Consider the following 22,761-nt stretch of genomic DNA (forward strand, 5'->3'; position numbering starts at 1 on the left):
GAGAATATTCAGATTACAAAGCTATAATTTTCCTAATATAACTTTCCTGTACTATAATATTATATTCTATTATAGTATAGGCCGATTATCTTCTGGTTTAAATGGTGTATTTTACCTCTAGTCCAGTCTCATTCCAAACGTCGTAAATTGTTGTATCTGCACGAACCCAGTCTTTACTAAAATCATCCATACATCAATTGTCTTAAAATCATTTATTTACTACACTAAGTAATTAACAGAAAACATACAAACAGTAATTATCGTCACAAAGGATTGGTAGAGGAATGTGCCCTTGTGGGCTAAACAGGCAGGTCGGCCTGTTGAACAATGGGTCATAAACGGTCAGCTGAGAAGTTACACAGAGTTCATTAATATTAACAATTGATAATTGAAGGCTCACTCATTCGGGAACAATTGCAATCAATATATATTTACGCTCAGTGTGTCGTCGTTCTTTGTTGGAGAGTTCGGTTCTGTTGGGAAGTTTTCTCCGCGTTCTCTCTTTCTCTCTCTCGGTTAGAATGGATCTTTCAGAGCGACATTCATTAATGTCGTCATAGAATGGTTGTTTCGTTGGTCTTCGCGTTCAATGATATAATTTACTTAGCTGCAGACTAATAATTAATATCAAAGACTTATTCTTATTCTGTCGGTATCAATAGTCTAAAAGTTAACCACGTGGTATGGTTCACTTTTAGTAGAGGAATTAGATGGTAAAACCTATGTGGCCACGGAGTGTAGGCCTGGTCTGGTGAAATGTAAATCAGGGGGTGTTTTATAGTGCCCATAGAACAGGCTTGTCAAATGACGCCTGGTCCTGTATGGGTCCCTGGGGGCGTGCCTATGACTGAGTTAGATTTGGTTACAGAAATACAATTCTATCACATTAAATCAGTACAATAGCATCTCATGTGTATTATAAAAGCTTTATCCTTATTAATACATTCTATACAACCATTATGTTGCAAGTCTCAAGCTGAGGCTATTATATAAACAGTTTTATGGTAATATGGCTATATTGTCTCTTCTGAGTATCACAAAATTGTACCAAGCGGATCAGTTCGTAGCTGGATTCTTCACCAATCTTCCATACCTTCTCCAGAACACAAAATGTCGCTTGGCTCTCCAATTCTATGAGTTGGAAGAATTTCCTGTGTCTCTCTATGGGCCATGTGGCCAGAGACTCTCCTGGAATTTTAGAGTTTTTACAACCCTTTACACACAGGGTGGATTGGGGGGGAAGGTAGGTTGGGTGGTGGTGCAAAAGGGAGGGGGTCAACTGTCCTCCCTGTACCAAAAGAGGCCAACATCATGACAGCGGCCAGTTCTAGGAAGAGTCTTGGTGGTTCCAAACTTCTTCCATTTAAGAATGATGGAGGCCACTGTGTTCTTGGGGACCTTCAATGCTGCAGACATTTTTTGGTACCCTTCCCCAGATCTGTGCCTCGACACAATCCTGTCTCGGAGCTCTACGGAAAATTCCTTCGACCTCATGGCTTGGTTTTTGCTCTGACATGCACTGTCAACTGTGTGACCTTATATAGACAGGTATGTGCCCTTCCAAATCATGTCCAATCAATTGAATTTACCACAGGTGGACTCCAATCAAGTTGTAGAAACATCTCAATTTCGAATCTCATAGCAAAGGGTCTGAATACCTATGTAAATAAGGTATTTCTGGTTTTCGAAAAACCTGTTTTCGCTTTGTCATTATGGGGTATTGCTTGTAGATTAATGAGGAAAATGTTTTAATTCTTCCATTTTAGAATAATGCTGAACTGTAACAAAATGTGGAAAAAGGGAAGGGGTCTGAATACTTTCCAAATGCACAGTATTTCTGGTTTGATATATCAGACTGGAGTCAGAGCTGGGGCCTTTCTCCTCCTCATTTTGTCTCTCAGGTGCAGCTGACTCATATACAGTCAGGTTCAAAATGATTGGCAACATTATTTATTTTATACTAATGCAATTGCTCAGATAAAGAGGTTTTGTTTAACAAGTAATAAAAAAACAAGGGCCTCAAGACCAGTGGAACAAAATATCCCCAAAGACCCAACACCACATTTTACAGTACAGTGTAGGTATGAGGTACTGGTGTGTGTGGCCAAAGAGCTATATTTTTCATGTAATCTGACCATAGCACACCAAGTGCCATTTAGCAAACTCCAGGCGATGCTATGGTCAGATGACATGAAAATAGATCTCTTTGGCCACGCACATAAATGGAGGGTTTGGCATCGAAAAACAGAAGCATATGCAGAAAAGTACCTCATAACTACTGTAAAATTTGGTGATGGATCTTTGATGCTATGGGGTTATTTTGCTTCCACTGGTCTTGAGGCCCTTGTTAACGTCAACGGCATCATGAACTGAACCAAGTGCCAGGACATTTTAGCCAAAAACCTGCTTGCCTCTGCCAGGATGCTGAAAATTCGCCACAGGTGGATCTTCCAGAAAAACAATAACCCCAAAGACGCATCAAAATCCACAAAGAAATGATTAATAGACCACAAAATCAACATTTTGCAATGGACATCTCAGTGTCCAGACTTGAAAACCTGTGGTTTGAATTGAAGAGGGCAGTCCATAAGCGCAGACAAAGGATATCAAGGATTTGGGAAGATTCTGTATGGAGGAATGGTCTAAGATCCCTCCCAATGTGTTCTCCAATCTCATAACACATTTTTGTAAAAGGCTCAGTGTCTTTATCCTCTCAAGAGGAGTGTGCTGGGTTATTGAAAACAGGGGTGCCAATCATTTTAACCCCTATCTTATTCAGATTGTTTTTATTACTTGTTAAACTAAATCTCTTTCTCTGAGCAATTGTATTAGTATAAAATAATATAATTTCCCACTTTTTGTAGCATACAACATAGCTCAGTATTTGTATTATTTATATTATACAGTGTTTTTTGCTCATCTTTATCAAGGGTGCCAATAATTTCAGACCTGCCTGTATATTTCCCTCTCTCACGCTCTAGCTCCCTTCCCTGTTTATCTCTGCTTCTCTGCTCCCCCTGGCATTTCCCTGCTAAACAAGGCGACCTTCATGTGACCATGGCGAGGCAGCAGGGGTGCCCAGCTTACCCCCCTCTCTCCCTCCCCCAGAGGCAGAGGAGAAGGAAAGGCCACCCAGAGGAATCTGCACTTCCCAGAAGGCCACAGTGACAGCTTCATATTATGCCCCAATGGCGCTCAGTGCCTTCTCAAAAGGGTACGTACTATGAGACATGACAGGACCTCTCTACGGGGCAGGGGCGAGAGGCGCGAGGGAGAAAAGGCCCTGGTCCCTGGGGGGTGTAACAGCCATGCTTCCCAAAAAACTATCTCACAACACAGACAAAGACCCCCCAGCTGCAGACACAGACATGGCATCTCAGACCTAACTAGATGCTGAATACACTGGGTGAATACACTAGGGCTGGGTGAATACAGATACACCATAGAACAATTTAACCTAGGAATGCATATGCTGTTGATTATGTGGTATATATAGATTTTACTTTTGTCTCCTGTTGAGGATGCCTTTTTGCCTTAGTAGCTACTGATGCTATGAATAAGAAATAGTCAGTCTATAAAATGTCTATTTTATGTGGCAGTCTCTAAGAGAATAGGAAGAATATGTTTTAGTACAGTATTTAGCAGGGGTAGGCAACTAGATTCAGCCGTGGGCCGATTTCGGTCAGAGCAGAGGATGAGGGGGACAGATCATAATTATAATAATTTGTACACTGCAAATTGACCACAACTAAGCCCCAAACAGATTGTATTTGAAAATAACAATAATTTCATACCTTGATTACACTGAGACACGATCACATGCCTCATTTTTCATTTGTGTGAATACTTGGTGAACAGATTTCCTAAATGAAACTCATTCTTAGCAGAATACTGGGTGGTTTTAGTATTTTTTACCAAAAACTAAAATCCCCCCCCAGAAGGATATATATATATATAGAGAGAGATTTTTTTTCTTCTAAAAACTTTGGAGGGACAAAATAAATCACTTGCGGGACAGCTTCTTACCGCTTTGTAGGTCTTCTTCTGGCCAGCGTGTTTAGGTGCTCTACCAGGGTCGGCACCCATCTCCACATGCATGGCATAGATGATGTCGAAGAAGTCCTCCACCACTGCCACCCTCTTCAGGGACAAGCTGTCCTGGGCCGAGCCTGCATCTGCACACTGTAAGACAGAGAGGGAAACATTCAGTACCCTGCCTGAGGAAACTGAGACCTGTGTGTGTGTGTGTGTGTGTGTGTGTGTGTGTGTGTGTGTGTGTGTGTGTGTGTGTGTGTGTGTGTGTGTGTGTGTGTGTGTGTGTGTGTGTGTGTGTGTGTGTGTGTGTGTCCTTACAAAAAAGCACATGTCAAATTAGCAGTTTCACATGTTCACATGTTAACACCACTTTTCACATGAGGAGAATAACATGTTTTCACCTCACATGTGAATTTCAGTTGAAAATGTGAAAATCAAATTTGCCGTTTTACATGTAAGAAAACTCCAACTGTGGAAAAAATCTCACTTTGACATGTGGAATTGCAGATTCACATGTTTGGTTGAAATAATGTTATTCTCTGTATATGTGAAAAGATGGTGTTAACAGTAGCAATGTTCCACTGGTGAAATTAAGTTGACCACATCTAAAAAGCCCAAATGTGGGCCAAGGCAACGATTTTGCGGGACATTTGCTTAACAGTCGACAGAATACATTTTTGGGGGGGTAGGTTAATGGATCATGTGCAAATGGCGACATAGTTTGGCTGTATCAAGGTCACTGCCTGTCAAAGGGGTAATCCTTAGTTGCTATATCCATATAAATTAATGATATGTACCCGTTGATTCTTGAAGAATATAACGTATAAATGCCTCTTGCGCTTAATTCAAATGTTGTATCCCATCAGAACCCAAAATATAAAATGTTTGATTCCAATGTTTGAAACAAAGTAGATGTAAACAACCACTGTATAGCCTAAAAACATGGTTAAAACTATAATTTTGATATCATGGACAGCCCTCGCATCAGTAGTGTAGTCTACTGATTGAGAGCAGGACATTTCTCCAGTCTCATCCCTCAGATTTTTACTGAAACTGTGGTGGGGAAAACACTTTGTTATTGTTTCAATTAAGGATTTCCGCTTTAAACACCTTAAACACCTTAAATAGAGTAATAGTGTTATTATATGGTGCAATCTTCTAGTGAGTGAGTTACTTCTGAAGCCGAGAACAAAATTCATACTATTGCAAACAAAAATAATGATATTTAAAGCAAAACATAAAACCCAAAATATTGATAGCAAAACCAAAAAATTTCAAGGAACTAATTTCGAAATGCGCGAACAAATAAAATCTAAATGGTTGCCCCAAAAAATGTAATCAGTGATTTTTTTTAAATGATAACATGATTAAATAAAACGCCTCCCTCTGTGTCACTCATATGATATAGATTTTTTTTTATTTTTCATGTGATATGTTTAATGTTTAATGTTTAATGTGATTTCATCATGTGTTTTTTTTTTGTAAGGGTGTGTGTGAGCGCATGCATGTATACCACATGGGGATGTGTGAAACTCTTTCCTCAGCCGGAAGTGTCCCCACTAGCGACAACAAATAGCTAGCTTTTAGTGTGGCGCCGAATGGTAAGAGGCTTTAGGAGGGCGGTCACATGTGCTAGCAAGGCAGAGGTCACAATTTCACATCAGGTACGGTCCAACTTGGGAGGAAATGGTACTCGCAGCTTGTCGTCCTTTACAGTGGTGCCGTGACCCAAATCTACAGTTGCGCTCAGCTCAACGATGGGGTCGCTACTGAGTAAGTTTAAGGGGTGAATGGAGCACATTGGGATGTGTGAAACTCACTCCTCAGCCTGAAGTGTCCCCACTTGTGACAGCGAATAGCTAGCCCTTAATGTGGCGCCGACTGGTAAGACACTTCAGGAGGGCGGTTAAGTGTGCTAGCAAAGCAGAGGTCCCGAGTTCGCACCAACTATGGGCCCAATCGGGAGGAAGTGTCCTCACTAAGCAAGCAGCGTGACGTCCTTTACACATGCACGTGTGTGTATCGGTTCTATATGGAAAAATATATCTGAAACATAATAGTCATGAAAATCGGAAAATATCCTAACCCCCAAGGCTATTAGCTGATGCAGGGCTCGTAGTGTGAATGTTAACAAGATGGCTTTCTTATTCAAGCACTGAGAACAGTGAGTATGATTCAGCAGAGTAATATGGATCAGCACACAGGAGAGAAGAATATGGAGCAACTCAAACAGGGTGCAGGAAAAATCACCACTGGGTCAGCTCTCCTGAGATGTCCAGTGCTACTGTCTGTGTCAATGTAGATCCCAGCTCTACGGGCTGGGTGCCTGTCTGTGTCTGGGGCTAGCCTAACAGAGTGTTTCCTGACAGATGTCACTGATCCGGGCTGCTGCTTCTGGCTCTTGGTATCATCACCCACCCACTGTCCAGAGCACTGCTGGGACTGGGGATAGCGCTGGGTCTAGTGTACTGCGGTGGGCACTGATTTACTTTGTGTTTAGGGAATTAGCTGCCAGATTAGCTTCCCCTTAGCAGAGCTTCTTCACCCCTGCAGAGTCAGTCTCTTTCTCTGTTACACACACTCTGAGATTGCTCCACTGCAGAGAGAGAGAGAGAGAGAGAGAGAGAGAGAGAGAGAGAGAGAGAGAGAGAGAGAGAGAGAGAATGTCTGGGGCTTCATTTGATGGGCACCACCAACACCACCTCATCCCTGCAGTCAGTGTTTAAAAATAACACCACCTCTAGTCCTGTCCAATGCAGAAAGCTACTCCTACAGCCAGCCCCCAGCAGCTACCCTGCTTCCCATGTAGCTGACCCCGTAACCATAGAAACTGCCACAATCTCTCTCTCGGGCAGGTGTGGTTGGAACTCACATCGCTATGACAGCGGCCTCTCTGCTTAATAGCCTACCTACCACATGGGCTTTCTTTCGCGTGGTCACCGCTGGGTTTTCTCTCTCTCCTTTTCTCCCTCAACTTTTCTGTATTTCATTGTTACATTTGTCTCTATTCTTTATGACTTCCTTGTTGAGGTTTATCTGGTGTATTATTTCCACGAGAAATTAGTTTTATGTAAACAAAAGAACATGTGAACTGAGGCTTATGTGCATGGTTTATAGCTCTGAATAGAAGCTGAGGTCAGTGAAACAAAATAATGGAATATTATATGCATCTAGTTGAGTGCCTGGTAGACAGAACAAATGTAGGTTCCAAAAGCTTTGCTTTATGACTAGCTGTGAGATGTCAGGGGATGTGTTCTAGTGTTCCCGGACGACGGTCCAGAGCTCAGAAAGTTCTCTGGCATCACTGAGGAATCTCACAATTTTTCTCTCCTTTGGCATTTCTATCCTGTTCCTGCTATCTGACGTTTCTTTCTCTCTTCCTCCTCCAACTGTGTCCTTCTCCTCCTCGCTCCCTCTGTCCCGTTCATTCTTTCTTCCCCTTCTCCTTGCTCCTGCTCTCCCAAGTGCAAGGTAATGATCGTTGCCATGGCAACTAAAACCAGCTCCCAGAGCAGGTTTGTTTTAATCCGGCCCCACTCCTCTCTCTCTCGCCACTCTCCTTCCCTGTCAGCATGTTCTAAATGTAATAGCCTAATGATAATGCTAACAATCCTGATCATCATCACTCCAGTCTCATTTTCCTGATGACATCATCATTATTCAGGACAAAAATAGTGAGTGAGCCAGTACATCATTTTTTTGCATTCTCTCCAAAATAGTAATCCAACCTAGGATGCTTTTGTACTGCACATACTTGGACATCTACCAGTGTTAGATCTGCTATTGTCCTCTAACACAGCAACACTTTATATCTCACTAACCAAGATTCCTATAGCTGTTGTTGCCTCTTATGCCTCCTCCTTTTTGAGTGAACTGTGGTACAGCAAAGATTCCATCACCCTTGGCAGGAATCAACCCAGAGTCAATACAGCCATCCATTTGGCTAAAAGATTTTGGATCCCTTTGAAGGTTTGCGTGTGCGTGTGTGTGTGTGTGTGTGTGTGTGTGTGTGTGTGTGTGTGTGTGTGTGTGTGTGTGTGTGTGTGTGTGTGTGTGTGTGTGTGTGTGTGTGTGTGTGTGTGTGTGTGTGTGTGTGTGTGTCTGTGTCTGTGTCTGTGTCTGTGTGCGTTTGCGCATGCTCATGTTTGTGTTTTTAAATGCTCCTCTGTCTGTTTATTCAGCATAGTCCACAAGGTGTATGTTGCGTTGCTGGAGGAGACCAGCTGTTGAATGGTTGTGTAACTATGTGTTCTCATCAGCATCACAGCGTTTTACAGGAGGAAGACATGTCAGCAGCCCTAATCACCATCACCACATAAACCTATCAAAACTCAACTCCAACTCTCTCTCTCTCTCTCTCATTCTTCCCCTTTCTCTTTCTCCCCATCTTTCTAATCCCATAGGACTTTGCTCTCCCCATCCCCTCCTATCTCTCTCTCTCCTCTCCCTGTCCCGCTCCAAACAGCTCTGTTGCTAGGAGACTGGAGGGGCTGAATCGGACCCCCCCTCCACAGTGAGAGGAGAGGAGAGAGCAGGAGGAGAGGAGAGAGCGGGGGAAGAGGAGAGAGCGGTCCTGCACACAGACAAGTCGGGGGGGGGCTGGAGGCAGCTGGGTCACACAGACAGGCCAGTGGAGAGAGGAAGGGAGAAAAACACAGCAAACATTTAAAATGGAAAGGGCACTTTATCCTCAATGGAGTAGGGAGAGCAAACATATAAAGCCCTACAGCCATCACACCACATACATCATAGGATTTACAGTTATATGTTGTCTCAAATACCGCCAGCAGCAATAGTACAGGTACAGTAAAGCTACACTACCAGTCAAAGTTTTAGAACACCTACTCATTCAAGGGTTTTTATTACTTTTACTATTTTCTACAATGTAGAATAATAGTGAAGACATCAAAACTTGGAAATAACACATATGGAATCATGTAGTAACCAAAGAAGTGTTTTATATTTTTATTTGAGATTCTTCAAATAGCCACCCTTTGCCTTGATGACAGCTTTGCACACTCTTGGCATTCTCTCAACCAGCTTCACCTGGAATGCTTTTCCAACAGTCTCGAAGGAGTTCCCACATATGCTGAGCACTTGTTGGCTGCTTATCCTTCACTCTGCTGTCCGACTCATCCCAAACCATCTCAAATTGGTTGAGGTTGGGGGATTATGGAGGCCAGGTCTTCTGATGCAGCACTCCATCACTCTCCTTCTTGGTCAAATAGCCCTTGCACAGCCTGGAGGTGTGTTGGGTCATTGTCCTGTTGAAAAACAAATGATAGTCCCACTAAGCCCAAACCAGATGGGATTGCGTATCGCTGCAGAATGCTGTGGTAGCCATACTGGTTAACTGTGCCTTGAATTCTAAATAAATCACAGACAATGTCACCAGCAAAACACCCCCACACCATAGCACCTCCTCCTTCATGCTTTACAGTGGGAAATACACATGCAGAGATCACCCGTTCACCCACACCGCGTCTCACTAAGACATGGCGGTTGGAAGCAAAAATCTCAAATTTTGACTTCAGATCAAAGGACAAATTTCCACAGGTTTAATGTCCATTGCTCATGTTTCTTGGCCCAAGCAAGTCTCTTCTTATTATTGGTGTCCTTTAATAGTGACTTCTTTGCAGCAATTTGACCATGAAGGCCTGATTCACACAGTCTCCTCTGAACAGTTGATGTTGAGATGTGTCTGTTACTTGAACTCTGTGAAGCATTTATTTGGGCTGCAATTTCTGAGGCTGGTAACTCTAATGAACTCCACAACAGTTAACTCTGGGTCTTCTATTCCTGTGGCGGTACTCATAAGATCCAGTTTCATCATAGCGCTTGATATTTTTTGCAACTGCACTTGAAGAAACTTTCAAAGTTCTTGAAATGTTCCGTATTGACTGACGTTCATGTCTTAAAGTAATGATGGACTGTCGTTTCTCTTTGCTTATTTGAGCTGTCCTTGTCATAATATGGACTTGGTCTTTTACCAAATAGGGCTATCTTCTGTATACTCCCCCTACCTTGTCACAACACAACTGATTGGCTCAAATGCATTAAGAAGGAAAGAAATTCCACAAATTAACTTTTAAGAAGGCACACCTGTTAATTGAAATCCATTCCAGGTGACTGCCTCATGAAGCTGGTTGAGAAAATGCCAAGAGTGTGCAAAGCTGTCATCAAGGCAAAGGGTGGCTATTTGAATCTCAAATATTACATCTATTTTGATTTGTTTACGACTTTTTTGGTTACTGTCACACCTTGATCTGTTTCACCTGTCTTTGTGATTGTCTCCACCCCCCTCCAGGTGTTGCCCATCTTCCCCATTATCCCCAGTAAATTTATACCTCTCTTTGTCTGTTGCCAGTTCGTTTTCTTTCGTAGAGCCTACCAGTGATTTTCCCTTGCTCCTGTCTTTCTCTAGTTCCTCTTTTCTAGTTTTCCTGTTTTTGACCATTCTGCCTGCCCTGACCCTGAGCCCACCTGCCGTTCTGTACCTTGTCACACCTCCCTGGATTACTGACCTGTGCCTGCCCTGACCTTAAGCCTGCCATTCTGTACCTTTTGGACACTGCTCTGGATTACTGACCTCTGCCTGCCCTTGACCTGTCGTTTGCCCTGTTTTTGTAAGAAACTTTTGTTACTTCAAAACAGTTGTCACGATTCCCACCGACGGTGGCGCCCCCTCCTGCTCGGGTGGCGCTCGGCGGTCGTCGTCACCGGCCTATTAGCTGCCACCGATTCCCTTTTTGCTTTTCCCTTTTTTTTATTTTGTGACACCTGTGGTCAATTAGCCATTAGAGGGGCTATTTAGTTTAGCTGGCCCGCTCCTGTTCGTGCGGGATTAATGATTGTTTCTTGTGTGACGGCTTGTGTTCATGTCGACGTTGTTGTACGCCGCATGTATTTTCTCCCCTGTGTGTGGGAACATTTGTTTTTTTTTGGTGAGTGTATATTAAAAACACCACTACCCTGTGTTCGCTGGTTCCTGCGCCTCATTCCTCCTCCACAATTACCAAGCCTTAACAGAATCCCGCACCACGATAGAAGGCATGGAATCAGCGGGAGCAGCGGCCACTCCTCTGCCCTCGATGGAGGAACGCGTACTCCACCACACGACAGTCCTCCATTGCATCGGATCGGCAATGGACCAGATGATGGAGAGGATGGACAGATGGGAGAGAAGTGGTATCCTCTCTCCACCTCCACCTGCCCCGATACAGCCATCTTCGCCTCCCATGACGTCTGGCTCTGGCGCGCTTCGTCTGGCGCTCCCGAGGGAGTACGATGGGGCGGCGGCTGGGTGCCAGGGGTTTTTGCTCCAGCTTGAGCTGTACCTGGCCACCGTTAGACCTGCTCCCACGGGGGAGGAGAGCATGAGTGCCCTCGTTTCCTGCCTGACGGGCAGAGCTCTGGAGTGGGCTAATGCGGTCTGGAACGGTCCAGACTCGGCGAGGGACCACTACCCGGAGTTCACCCGCCACTTTCGGGCCGTGTTCGACCACCCTCCGGAAGGAAGAGCGGCGGGTGAACGGCTGTTCCACCTCAGGCAGGAGACGAGGAGTGCCCAGGACTTCGCGCTGGACTTCAGGACCTTGGCTGCTGGGGCGGGGTGGAACGACAGGGCCCTCATAGACCACTACCGCTGCAGTCTCCGGGCGGACGTCCGCAGGGGAGCTGGCCTGTCGGGACACAGCTCTGTCCCTGGACGAACTGATAGATATGTCCATACGACTGGACAACTTGCTGGCTGCCCGCGGGCGTTCGGAGAGGGTCCTGCCCGTTCCACCCCGTGCACCCCGCCCCTACCCCTATGGAGGTAGGGGGGGCCGTGCCAAGGGGCACCGGAGGAGGTGGCTCCTCCTGCACCAGCTGTGGTCGGAGAGGACACACGGCCGACCGGTGCCGGAGGAGCCAGTCTGGGAGTCGAGATGGTAGGCAGAACACTTCTCGGTTACCTCAGGTGAGTCAGCACCAGATTCACCCAGAACCCCCTGTTGGTCATGTGTTTTTACCTGTTTTGTTTACTAAATTTTTTCCCTCTTCCCAGCATAGGGCGCTAGTCGATTCAGGCGCAGCTGGGAATTTTATGGACCGTGGACTTGCCATTAAGCTGGGCATTCCGCGGGTGCCGATAGATTCTCCTTTCCCCGTGCACTCCCTAGATAGCCGACCATTAGGGTCAGGGCTAGTCAGGGAGTCTACGGTGCCACTGGACATGGTAACGCTGGGGAATCATAAGGAACGCATTAGTTTTTTCCTTATTGACTCGCCTGCGTTTCCGGTGGTGCTGGGGGTCCCCTGGCTGGCTGGTCACAACCCCCGTATTTCGTGGAAACAGGGGGTTCTCCAGGGGTGGTCAGAGGAGTGTTCAGGTAGGTGTCTAGGAGTTTCCATAGGTGCCACGTCGGTGGAGAGTCCAGACCAGGTGTCCACCGTGCGCATTCCCCCCGAATACGCCGATTTGGCGATCGCTTTTTGTAAAAAGAGGGCGACTAAATTACCACCTCATCGACAGGGGGATTGTGCGATAGATCTCCAGGTTAACGCTGCGCTTCCCAGGAGTCACGTGTACCCCTTGTCACAGGAGGAGACGGCTGCTATGGAGACATATGTCACGGAATCCCTGGGACAGGGTACATTCGGCCCTCCATCTCACCCGCTTCCTCGAGTTTCTTTTTTGTGAAGAAAAAGGAGGGAGGTCTGCGTCCGTGCATTGATTACCGAGGTCTAAACGCTATTACGGTGGGGTTTAGTTACCCACTACCTCTCATCGCTACGGCGGTGGAATCATTTCACGGAGCGCAGTTCTTCACAAAACTGGATCTCAGGAGCGCGTATAACCTGGTGCGTATCAAGAAGGGAGACGAGTGGAAAACCGCCTTTAGTACCACATCGGGCCATTATGAGTACCTCGTCATGCCGTATGGGTTGAAAAATGCTCCAGCCGTCTTTCAACCCTTTGTTGACGAGATTCTCAGGGACCTGCACGGGCAGGGCGTGATTGTATATATCGATGACATTCTGATATATTCCGCCACCCGCTCCGCGCATGTGTCCCTGGTGCGCAAGGTGCTTGGTAGACTGCTGAAGCATGACCTATACGTTAAGGCTGAGAAGTGTGAGTTTTCCAAACGAGCCGTCTCCTTTCTGGGTTATCGCATTTCCACCACGGGGGTGGTGATGGAGTGTGACCGCGTTAAGGCCGTGCGTAATTGGCCGACTCCAACCACGGTGAAGGAGGTGCAGCGGTTTTTAGGCTTTGCCAATTACTACCGGAGGTTTATCCGGGGTTTTGGCCAGGTAGCGGCTCCCATTACCTCACTGCTGAAGGGGGGGCCGGTGCGTTTGCGATGGTCGACGGAGGCGGACGGAGCCTTCAAGAAATTGAAGACGCTGTTCACCGATGCACCCGTGTTGGCGCACCCGGACCCGTCTTTAGCGTTCGTAGTGGAGGTGGACGCATCCGAGGCTGGGGTGGGTGCCGTGCTATCACAGCGCTCGGGTGCGCCATTGAAACTCCGCCCCTGCGCTTTCTTTTCGAAGAAGCTCAGTTCGGCGGAGCGTAACTACGATGTGGGGGACAGGGAGTTGCTAGCAGTGGTTAAAGCTTTGAGGGTGTGGCGGCACTGGCTTGAGGGGGCTAAACACCCCTTTCTCATCTGGACCGACCACCGAAACCTGGAGTACATCCGGGCAGCGAGGAGACTGAATCCACGTCAGGCGAGGTGGGCCATGTTCTTCGCCCGGTTTAGGTTTACCATCTCCTATAGACCGGGTTCCCTAAATACTAAGGCCGACGCGCTGTCCCGTCTCTATGACACGGAGGACCGGCCCATCGATCCAACTCCCATCATTCCAGCGTCTAGGCTGGTGGCACCTGTGGTATGGGAGGTGGACGCGGACATCGAGCGGGCATTGGTGTTGGAACCTGCGCCTGCGCAGGTGCCCGTGGGGCGCATGTATGTGCCGCTCGGTGTTCGTGATCGTTTGATTCGGTGGGCGCACACGCTACCTACTGCGGGTCATCCTGGTGAGGCGAGGACAGTGGGGAGTCTAAGGGGGAAGTACTGGTGGCCCACCTTAGCTAAGGACGTGAGGGCCTATGTCTCTTCCTGTTCGGTGTGTGCCCAGAGTAAGGCTCCTAGGCATCTACCAAGAGGGAAGTTACAGCCCCTCCCCGTTCCACAACGACCATGGTCGCACCTGTCCATTGACTTCCTGACAGATCTTCCCCCCTCTCAGGGGAACACGGCGATTCTGGTGGTTGTGGATCGGTTCTCTAAGTCCTGCCGTCTCCTCCCATTGCCCGGTCTCCCTACGGCCCTGCAGACTGCGGAGGCCCTATTTACCCACGTCTTCCGGCACTACGGGGTGCCGGAGGACATTGTCTCTGATCGAGGTTCCCAGTTCACATCCAGGGTCTGGAGAGCGTTTATGGAGCGGCTGGGGGTCTCGGTCAGTTTGACCTCCGGTTATCACCCCGAGAGCAATGGGCAGGCGGAGAGGGTGAACCAGGAGGTGGGCAGGTTCCTGAGGTCGTATTGCCAGGACCGGCCAGGGGAGTGGGCGAGGTATATTCCTTGGGCTGAGTTAGCCCAGAACTCACTTCGCCACTCCTCGAATAACATATCACCCTTTCAGTGTGTGTTAGGTTACCAGCCGGTCCTGGCACCATGGCACCGGAGTCAGACCGAGGCTCCTGCGGTGGAGGACTGGGTCCAGCACTCCAAGGAGACCTGGAGAGCCGTCCAGGACTCACTAAAGGAGGCCAGTGCGCAGCAGAAGAGGAGTGCTGACCGCCACCGCAGTGAGGCACCCGTGTTCGCACCAGGAGACAGGGTCTGGCTCTCGACCCGGAACCTGCCCCTCCGCGTGCCCTGCCGGAAGCTGGGGCCGCAGTGTGTGGGGCCCTTCAAAGTCCTGAGGAGGATAAACGAGGTGTGTTATCGGTTGCAACTCCCTTCCTATTACCGTATTAACCCCTCGTTTCATGTGTCTCTCCTCAGGCCGGTGGTAGCTGGTCCCCTTCACGAAGATGAGGTGCCGGAGGTCCCTCCGCCCCCTCTGGACATCGGGGGGTCCCCGGTGTACAGCGTAAGGGCCATTCTGGACTCGCGACGCCGGGCGAGGGGCCTACAGTACCTCGTGGACTGGGAGGGGTACGGCCCGGAGGAGAGGTGCTGGGTGCCGGCGGCGGACGTCCTGGACCCATCTATGTTGAGGGAGTTCCACCACCTCCGTCCGGATCGCCCTGCCCCTCGCCCTCCGGGTCGACCTCGAGGCCGGTGTCGGCGCTGCGGGAGCCGCGCGTCAGGAGGGGGGGTACTTTCACGATTCCCACCGACGGTGGCGCCCCCTCCTGCTCGGGTGGCGCTCGGCGGTCGTCGTCACCGGCCTATTAGCTGCCACCGATTCCCTTTTTGCTTTTCCCTTTTTTTTATTTTGTGACACCTGTGGTCAATTAGCCATTAGAGGGGCTATTTAGTTTAGCTGGCCCGCTCCTGTTCGTGCGGGATTAATGATTGTTTCTTGTGTGACGGCTTGTGTTCATGTCGACGTTGTTGTACGCCGCATGTATTTTCTCCCCTGTGTGTGGGAACATTTGTTTTTTTTTGGTGAGTGTATATTAAAAACACCACTACCCTGTGTTCGCTGGTTCCTGCGCCTCATTCCTCCTCCACAATTACCAAGCCTTAACAACAGTCTGCATCTGGGTCTGCTCCTGAGCCTTGACAGTTACTACATGATTCCATATGTGATATTTCATAGTTTTGATGTCTTCACTATTATTCTACAATGTAGAAAATAGTGAAAATAAAGAAAAACCTTTGAATGAGTAGGTGTTCTAAAACTTTTGACTGGTAGTTTATGTGTAAACTAATTAATAATTATGAGGTATAATAGGCTACAGTACATGAAAAGATAGCTGTAATGATATATATTTTTTACCTTTATTTAACCAGGTAGGCTAGTTGAGAACAAGTTCTCATTTGCAACTGCGACCTGGCCAAGATAAAGCATAGCAATTCGACACATACAACAACACAGAGTTACACATGGAATAAACAAAACATACAGTCAATAATACAGTAGAACAAAAGAAAAAGTCTATATACAGTGAGTGAAAATGAGGTAAGTTAAGGCAATAAATAGGCAATGGTGGCGAAGTAATTACAATATAGCAATTAAACACTGGAATGGTAGATGTGCAGAAGATGAATGTGCAAGTAGAGATACTGGGGTGCAAATGAGCAAGATAAATAAATAAATACAGTATGGGGATGAGGTAGGTAGATAGATGGGCTGTTTACAGATGGGCTATGTACAGGTGGAGTGATCTGTGAGCTGCTCTGACAGCTGGTGCTTAAAGCTAGTGAGGGAGATATGAGTCTCCAGCTTCAGAGATTTTTGCAGTTCGTTCCAGTCATTGGCAGCAGAGAACTGGAAGGAAAGACGACCAAAGGAGGTGTCAATATCGGGTGTATGAGAAGCAAAGTCAGGTGCAGGAGAGAAGCGAAATGTAACCACGCGCACTTTATTATAGTTCCAAAATATGAGAGCACTATATAAAATAAAAATGCGCTCAAAACAACGGAACTTAACCAAAGTAAAGCACGTAAATCAAACACCACGAAAAACATGAAACAATTACACACAAAACATGGTGGGAAACAGAGGGTTAAAATACAAGTAGATTGATTGGGGAAATGATAACCAGGTGTGTATGGAAACAAGACAAGACAAATGGATAATAGAAAAATGGAGCGGCGATGGCTAGAAAGCCGGTGACGTCGATCGCCGAACGCCGCCCGAACAAGAAGAGGAGCCGACTTCGGCGGAAGTCGTGACAGGAGGAATTGGCTTTGGGGGTGACCAGTGAGATATACCTGCTGGAGCACGTGCTACAAGTGGGTGCTGCTATGGTGACCAGTGAGCTGAGATAAGGCGGGGCTTTACCTAGCAGAGACTTGTAGATAACCTGTAGCCAGTGGGTTTGGCGATGAGTATGAAGCGAGGGCCAACCAACGAGAGCGTACAAGTCACAATGGTGGGTAGTGTATGGGGCTTTGGTGACAAAACGGATGGCACTGTGATAGACTGCATCCAGTTTGTTGAGTAGAGTGTTGGAGGCTATTTTATAGATGACATCACCGAAGTCGAGGATCGTAGGATGGTCAGTTTTACGAGGGTATGTTTGGCAGCATGAGTGAAGGATGCTTTGTTGCGATATAGGAAGCTGATTCTAGATTTAGTTCTGGATTGGAGATGCTTAATGTGAGTCTGGATGAAGAGTTTGCAGTCAAACCAGACACCCAGGTATTTGTAGTTGTCCACGTATTCTAAGTCAGAGCCGTCCAGAGTAGTGATGCTGGACGGGCGAGCAGGTGCAGGCAGTGATCGATTGAATAGCATGCATTTAGTTTTACTTGCGTTTAAGAGCAGTTGGAGGCCACGGAAGGAGAGTTGTATGGCATTGAAGCTCGTATGGAGGTTAGTTAACACAGTGTCCAAAGAAGGGCCAGAAGTATACAGAATGGTGTCGTCTGCGAGGTTGATCAGAGAATCACCAGCAGCAAGAGCAACATCATTGATGTATACAGAGAAGAGAGTCGGCCCGAGAATTGAACCCTGTGGCACACCCATAGAGACTGCCAGAGGTCTGGACAACAGGCCCTCCGATTTGACACACTGAACTCTATCAGAGAAGTAGTTGGTAAACCAGGCGAGGCAATCATTTGAGAAACCAAGGCTGTCGAGTCTGCCAATAAGAATGTGGTGATTGACAGAGTCGAAAGCCTTGGCCAGGTCAATGAATACTTCTGCTCAGTAATGTCTCTTATCGATGGCGGTTATGATGTCGTTTAGGACCTTGAGCGTGGCTGAGGTGCACCCATGACCAGCTCTGAAACCAGATTGTGTAACGGCCGTCGAAGGGAGTAGACCAAGGCGCAGCGGGTTGAGTGCTCATTTTTAACTTTTATTGAACACGAAAACAAAACAAGAAACGAACGACAGCTTAACAGTGCCGTCAGGTACAAAACACTAGACTGCAAACAACCACCCACAAACACAAGCTGAAAAAACTCTACTAAATAGGACCTCCAATCAGAGGCAACAAGAAACAGCTGCCTCCAATTGAAGGTCAAACAAAAACCCTAAACATAGAAATAGAAAAACTAGACACGGACATAGAAATATACTAACATAGAACATAAACCAAAAACCCCGAAACACATAAAACAAACACCCCCTGCCACGCCCTGACCAAACTACAATAACAAACAACCTCTTTTACTGGTCAGGACGTGACAGAAGGTACGGTGGGATTCGAAATGGTCGGTAATCTGTTTGTTAACTTGGCTTTCGAAGACCTTAGAAAGACAGGGTAGGATAGATATAGGTCTGTAGCAGTTTGGATCTAGAGTGTCACCCCCTTTGAAGAGGGGGATGACCGCGGCAGCTTTCCAATCTTTGGGAATATCAGACGATACGAAAGAGAGGTTGAACAGGCTAGTAATAGAGGTTGCAATAATTTCGGCAGATCATTTTAGAAAGAGAGGGTCCAGATTGTCTAGCCCGGCTGATTTGTATGTGTCCAGATTTTGCAGCTCTTTCAGAACATCAGCTATCTGGATTTGGGTGAAGGAGAAAAGGTGGGGGCTTTGGCGGGTTGGTAGCCAGGTGGAAAGCATGGCCAGCCGTAGAGAAATGCTTATTGAAATTCTCAATTATAGTGGATTTATCGGTGGTAACAGTGTTTCCTAGCCTCAGAGCTGTGGGCAGCTGGGAGGAGGTGCTCTTATTCTCCATGGACTTTACAGTGTCCCAGAACTGTTTTGAGTTAGTACTACAGGATGCAAATTTCGGTTTGAAAAAGCTAGCCTTAGCTTTTCTAACTGCCTGTGTATATTTGTTCTTAACTTCCCTGAAAAGTTGCATATCACGGGGGCTATTCGATACTAATGCAGAATGCCACAAGATATTTTTGTGCTGGTCAAGGGCAGACAGGTCTGGAGTGAACCAAGGACTATATCTATTCCTAGTTCTACATTTTTGGAGTGGGGCATGCTTATTTAAGATGGTGAGGAAGGCACTTTTAAAGAATAGCCAGGCATCATCTACTGACGGGATGAGGTCAACAGGTCACCTTTTTTAAAGTCCCATCTCATCGTGGTAAACCCATCAGCAAGGTAATGGACGCATAAATAGGAAAGCCCTAGTGTCCTCAGTGGGGAAGGGGTAGAAGGGGGGTACCACAGTGAGGAAGGGGCTAAGGGACTAGGACGACCTAATAGGGTGAAAAAGATATAAAACATAATCTCCTTGACCCTCTTTTTAATACGTACCTTCACCCTCTCCTCTTTCTGCCGGCCACCCTCCTTTATTTCCTCCCTTTCTCTTTTTTCTCCCTGTTCCTTTGCTCACTCTGTTCTCCAGACTCTGTTGATGTTCCAGTTACCACCCCAAAACGGAACATTCTAATGTACTACACATTCGTTCTGCAATCTGGGCCTAACACATTCCTTTTATCATTGTGTTATTACTACATAATTACTATATATTTTCTATTTATGTTACTCTGGTGTAGTTTGTTAAATATTGGTCCTACTACTGCATAAGAAAATTACAGTAGCAGAGTGTAGTAGTAAGATTCAACACTGAGTCGTAAGGCTGTGTGTGTGTGTGTGTGTGTGTGTGTGTGTGTGTGTGTGTGTGTGTGTGTGTGTGTGTGTGTGTGTGTGTGTGTGTGTGTGTGTGTGTGTGTGTGTGTGTGCGTGCTGCGATCTGGAGCAGAGCTCAAACTCTCTCCCACACAGGGGCGAGGCCTCCAGACCAGTTAAAAATTGTGTTAATTTCTCCTCCTATGGGAGCAAAGAACTGTCTCTCCATGGCAACAGAGAGGGTGCTTAGAGGAGGAAAACCGAGCAGGGCGATCAACGACCCCCCCCCTTTGTACGGACACACACACACACAGTAACATACATATTTTTACACAAAAACACACACACTCACATATGAACCCACTGTGATATCACACTCCGTGCACAGCTTACTAGAGATGAATTACAAACATATTATCAAAAGGCTAGGAACACATTGGCTTACAATATGTAGACCTATTGAATTCCCTTGTCCTAGAAGAGGCCTCATTCACACAAAAAAGTGATTAGATTGTGTGTCTATGTGTGTCATCTACATCCAAAGCAGAGGAACCTTGCACATAATTTATTAGGGGACACTGAGGGTCCATATTCAATATATTTAATTTTGTGTTAAATGACCTGTATAGGGATCAGATTGAGGAGGCACTGGAGGCACTCTCCCATGGCCAAAGAAGCACTAAAATAACCACAGCACACAATCACTCCTAAAAAAGTAGGTATCTTGGAGATATGGTTTGAGAGAGACCTTGTTGCAAAAACATCGACATCAAAAGCAGTCTTTATTATAATGCCTTGTCCTTTTTATATTAAGGGGGCAATCTGCTTCATCCATTTTTGGACATCTGAATTAATGTATCCATTTATTCTTGAAGAATATTTTTTTACCTTTATTTAACTAGGCAAGTCAGTTAAGAACAAATTCTTATTTTCAATGACAGCCAAGGAACAGTGGGTTAACTGCCTTGTTCAGGGGCAATGACATATTTTTACCTTTTCAACTTGGGGATCTTGCAACCTTTTGGTTACTAGTCCAACGCTTTAACCACTAGGCTACCTGCCACCCCATGATATCAACCTATAAATGTTTCATGAGCTTAGTTCAACTGTCATTCCCCATCAGAACCCAAAAAATACGCTTATTTCACTCCAAGGTTTGAAACAAAGCAAATGCAAACAAACATTATATAGCCTCAAAACATGGTTAAAGCTATAATTTTGATATACAGTATATCGTGGATGGCCAATCCTTGCATCCATAGTTATGTCTATGAATTTGAGAGTGGTTACATTTCTCCAGCCCTAACCCTCAGCTTTTTACCAAAACAGGGGTGGGGAGAACGCTTTATTATTGTTTCAACTGCCGATTGCCGCTTTAAGGTCAATTCTCCCCCATCTCGCCAGGTGGAGAGTGAAGTGGTGGCTTTGGGTAAGGTATTCAGCATTTGGTGTAGACTTAATAACCCATGTGCCAACCCATAGAGACTGAACAGGAGGGATAAAACAATGGCTAGATTATGCTGGAGTTGTGACATGCAAAACTGTTAGCATTAATGCAAATGTTGTTGAATGAAAGGAGCACTATTCTTTTGACTCCGTGCCCTTCTAACAGAGGGGAGCTCTCAGGAGAAGTGGAATAATTAATCAGATAATAATGATGATGTTCATGCTCCATTTTGATGGCAGAACACAAGTATTTAGTACTTAATTGCCGGTCCATGTCTGCCTCAGAGGGGGACATACTTCACAACTCCAACACCGCTCAGCCTTTTCTTTCTGTTGTCTTTCATTAAGTTACAATAATATATTCACTGGTTTACAGTTCACTGGGTTACAGGGTTACAGAGCGTTTAAGACGTCAATTAACCCTTTATGCCCTTTATGACAGCACTTCCTACAATCTTAGTCTCAACACGGGTAGCTTACATATGGAGTCCCATGCCTAAGGCTGTGCTGTGTGTGGTGAGAAAGTCCTACCAAACCCAGACTGTGAATGAGGGATAGAGATATTTACAGGTTGCTGTTGGCATGGCAACAAAAAGCAACCGCTCTCATCCATTAAAAAAAAATTCACTGCCATATTCTGAGCAACAAAAGAGAAATTAACACAACATTCCTCTTTGAAATGGAGGGCACACCTATTGCTGAATAAATGATTATATGTGCAAACTAGATAAGTGTTAGACTATACTATATATGGTGGCAGAGTATTTTATATCTGCTAATAATAATAACTCAAAATAACAGGCCGGTGTGAATTAATGAAGTAATAGTGGTGTGTGAATGTACCACTACAGTGTGCATGTCTACAGTAGTGTATGACTGCAGAGCGTCTCACCGTGCCGTGGTCTATCTATGGTTTTATTCACCTCCTCTCTGCTTGGGCTCTAATCACGACATAATGAGAGTTAAACGAAGTTGCATCCCCACACTGAGGCCTGCTGGATTCTCTAAGCACTGGCTGTTCTGCAGCGTTCACGACATTTTTGTTTTTTATTTAACCTTTATTTAACTAGGCATGTCAGTTAAGAACAAATTCTTATTTACAATGACGGCCTACCAAAAGGCAAAAGGCCTCCTATGGGGACAGGGACTGGGATTAAAAATAAAAATAAATTAAATAAAAATATAGGACAAAATACACATCACGACAAAAGAGCCAACACAACACTACATATGTCGGAAACTCGGAACTACCGAGTTAAAACGAACGTAAGTTATTTGCTAGAGCTTCTTATTGGTTGATTCTAAAACTTCCCAAGTTGGAAACTCGGGTATCATCGTTCTACAATTAGCAACCAAGTCGGAGATGTCTCAGTTTCCGACATGACTTGAATGCAGCATTAGTCATACAGAAGGAGAGCAAGAAAGAGGACTGGGATACAGGCAGAGACAGAGAGTGTGAAAAAGAGATAGAGATTCCATACAATCCCATCAACTGTCTGAAATTAAGATTACACCCGGCCCGTGCAGCAAAACTGTTTAAATCCACAAATCCCTTTAGTCAGTATCTGTCTCCTGCCTTCCACTCATGGGCTATCCTGTATAACGATCTCTGTGT

At 46.0% G+C, this 22,761-nt stretch overlaps 1 protein-coding gene across 1 annotated transcript in view; it reads right to left on the reverse strand.

Moving 5' to 3' along the window:
* LOC106572463 (nucleolar protein 4-like) overlaps positions 1–22,761 on the reverse strand; it is a 53,719-nt gene that overhangs the window by 26,631 nt on the left and 4,327 nt on the right. Inside the window, exon 2 of the mRNA XM_014146673.2 lies at positions 4,027–4,182. Coding sequence (XP_014002148.2) covers positions 4,027–4,182 — 156 coding nt within the window. The remainder of the gene's footprint in view (positions 1–4,026; positions 4,183–22,761) is intronic.

This window comes from Salmo salar, chromosome ssa15, assembly GCF_905237065.1.
Source record: "Salmo salar chromosome ssa15, Ssal_v3.1, whole genome shotgun sequence".
Lineage (NCBI taxonomy): Eukaryota > Metazoa > Chordata > Actinopteri > Salmoniformes > Salmonidae > Salmo > Salmo salar.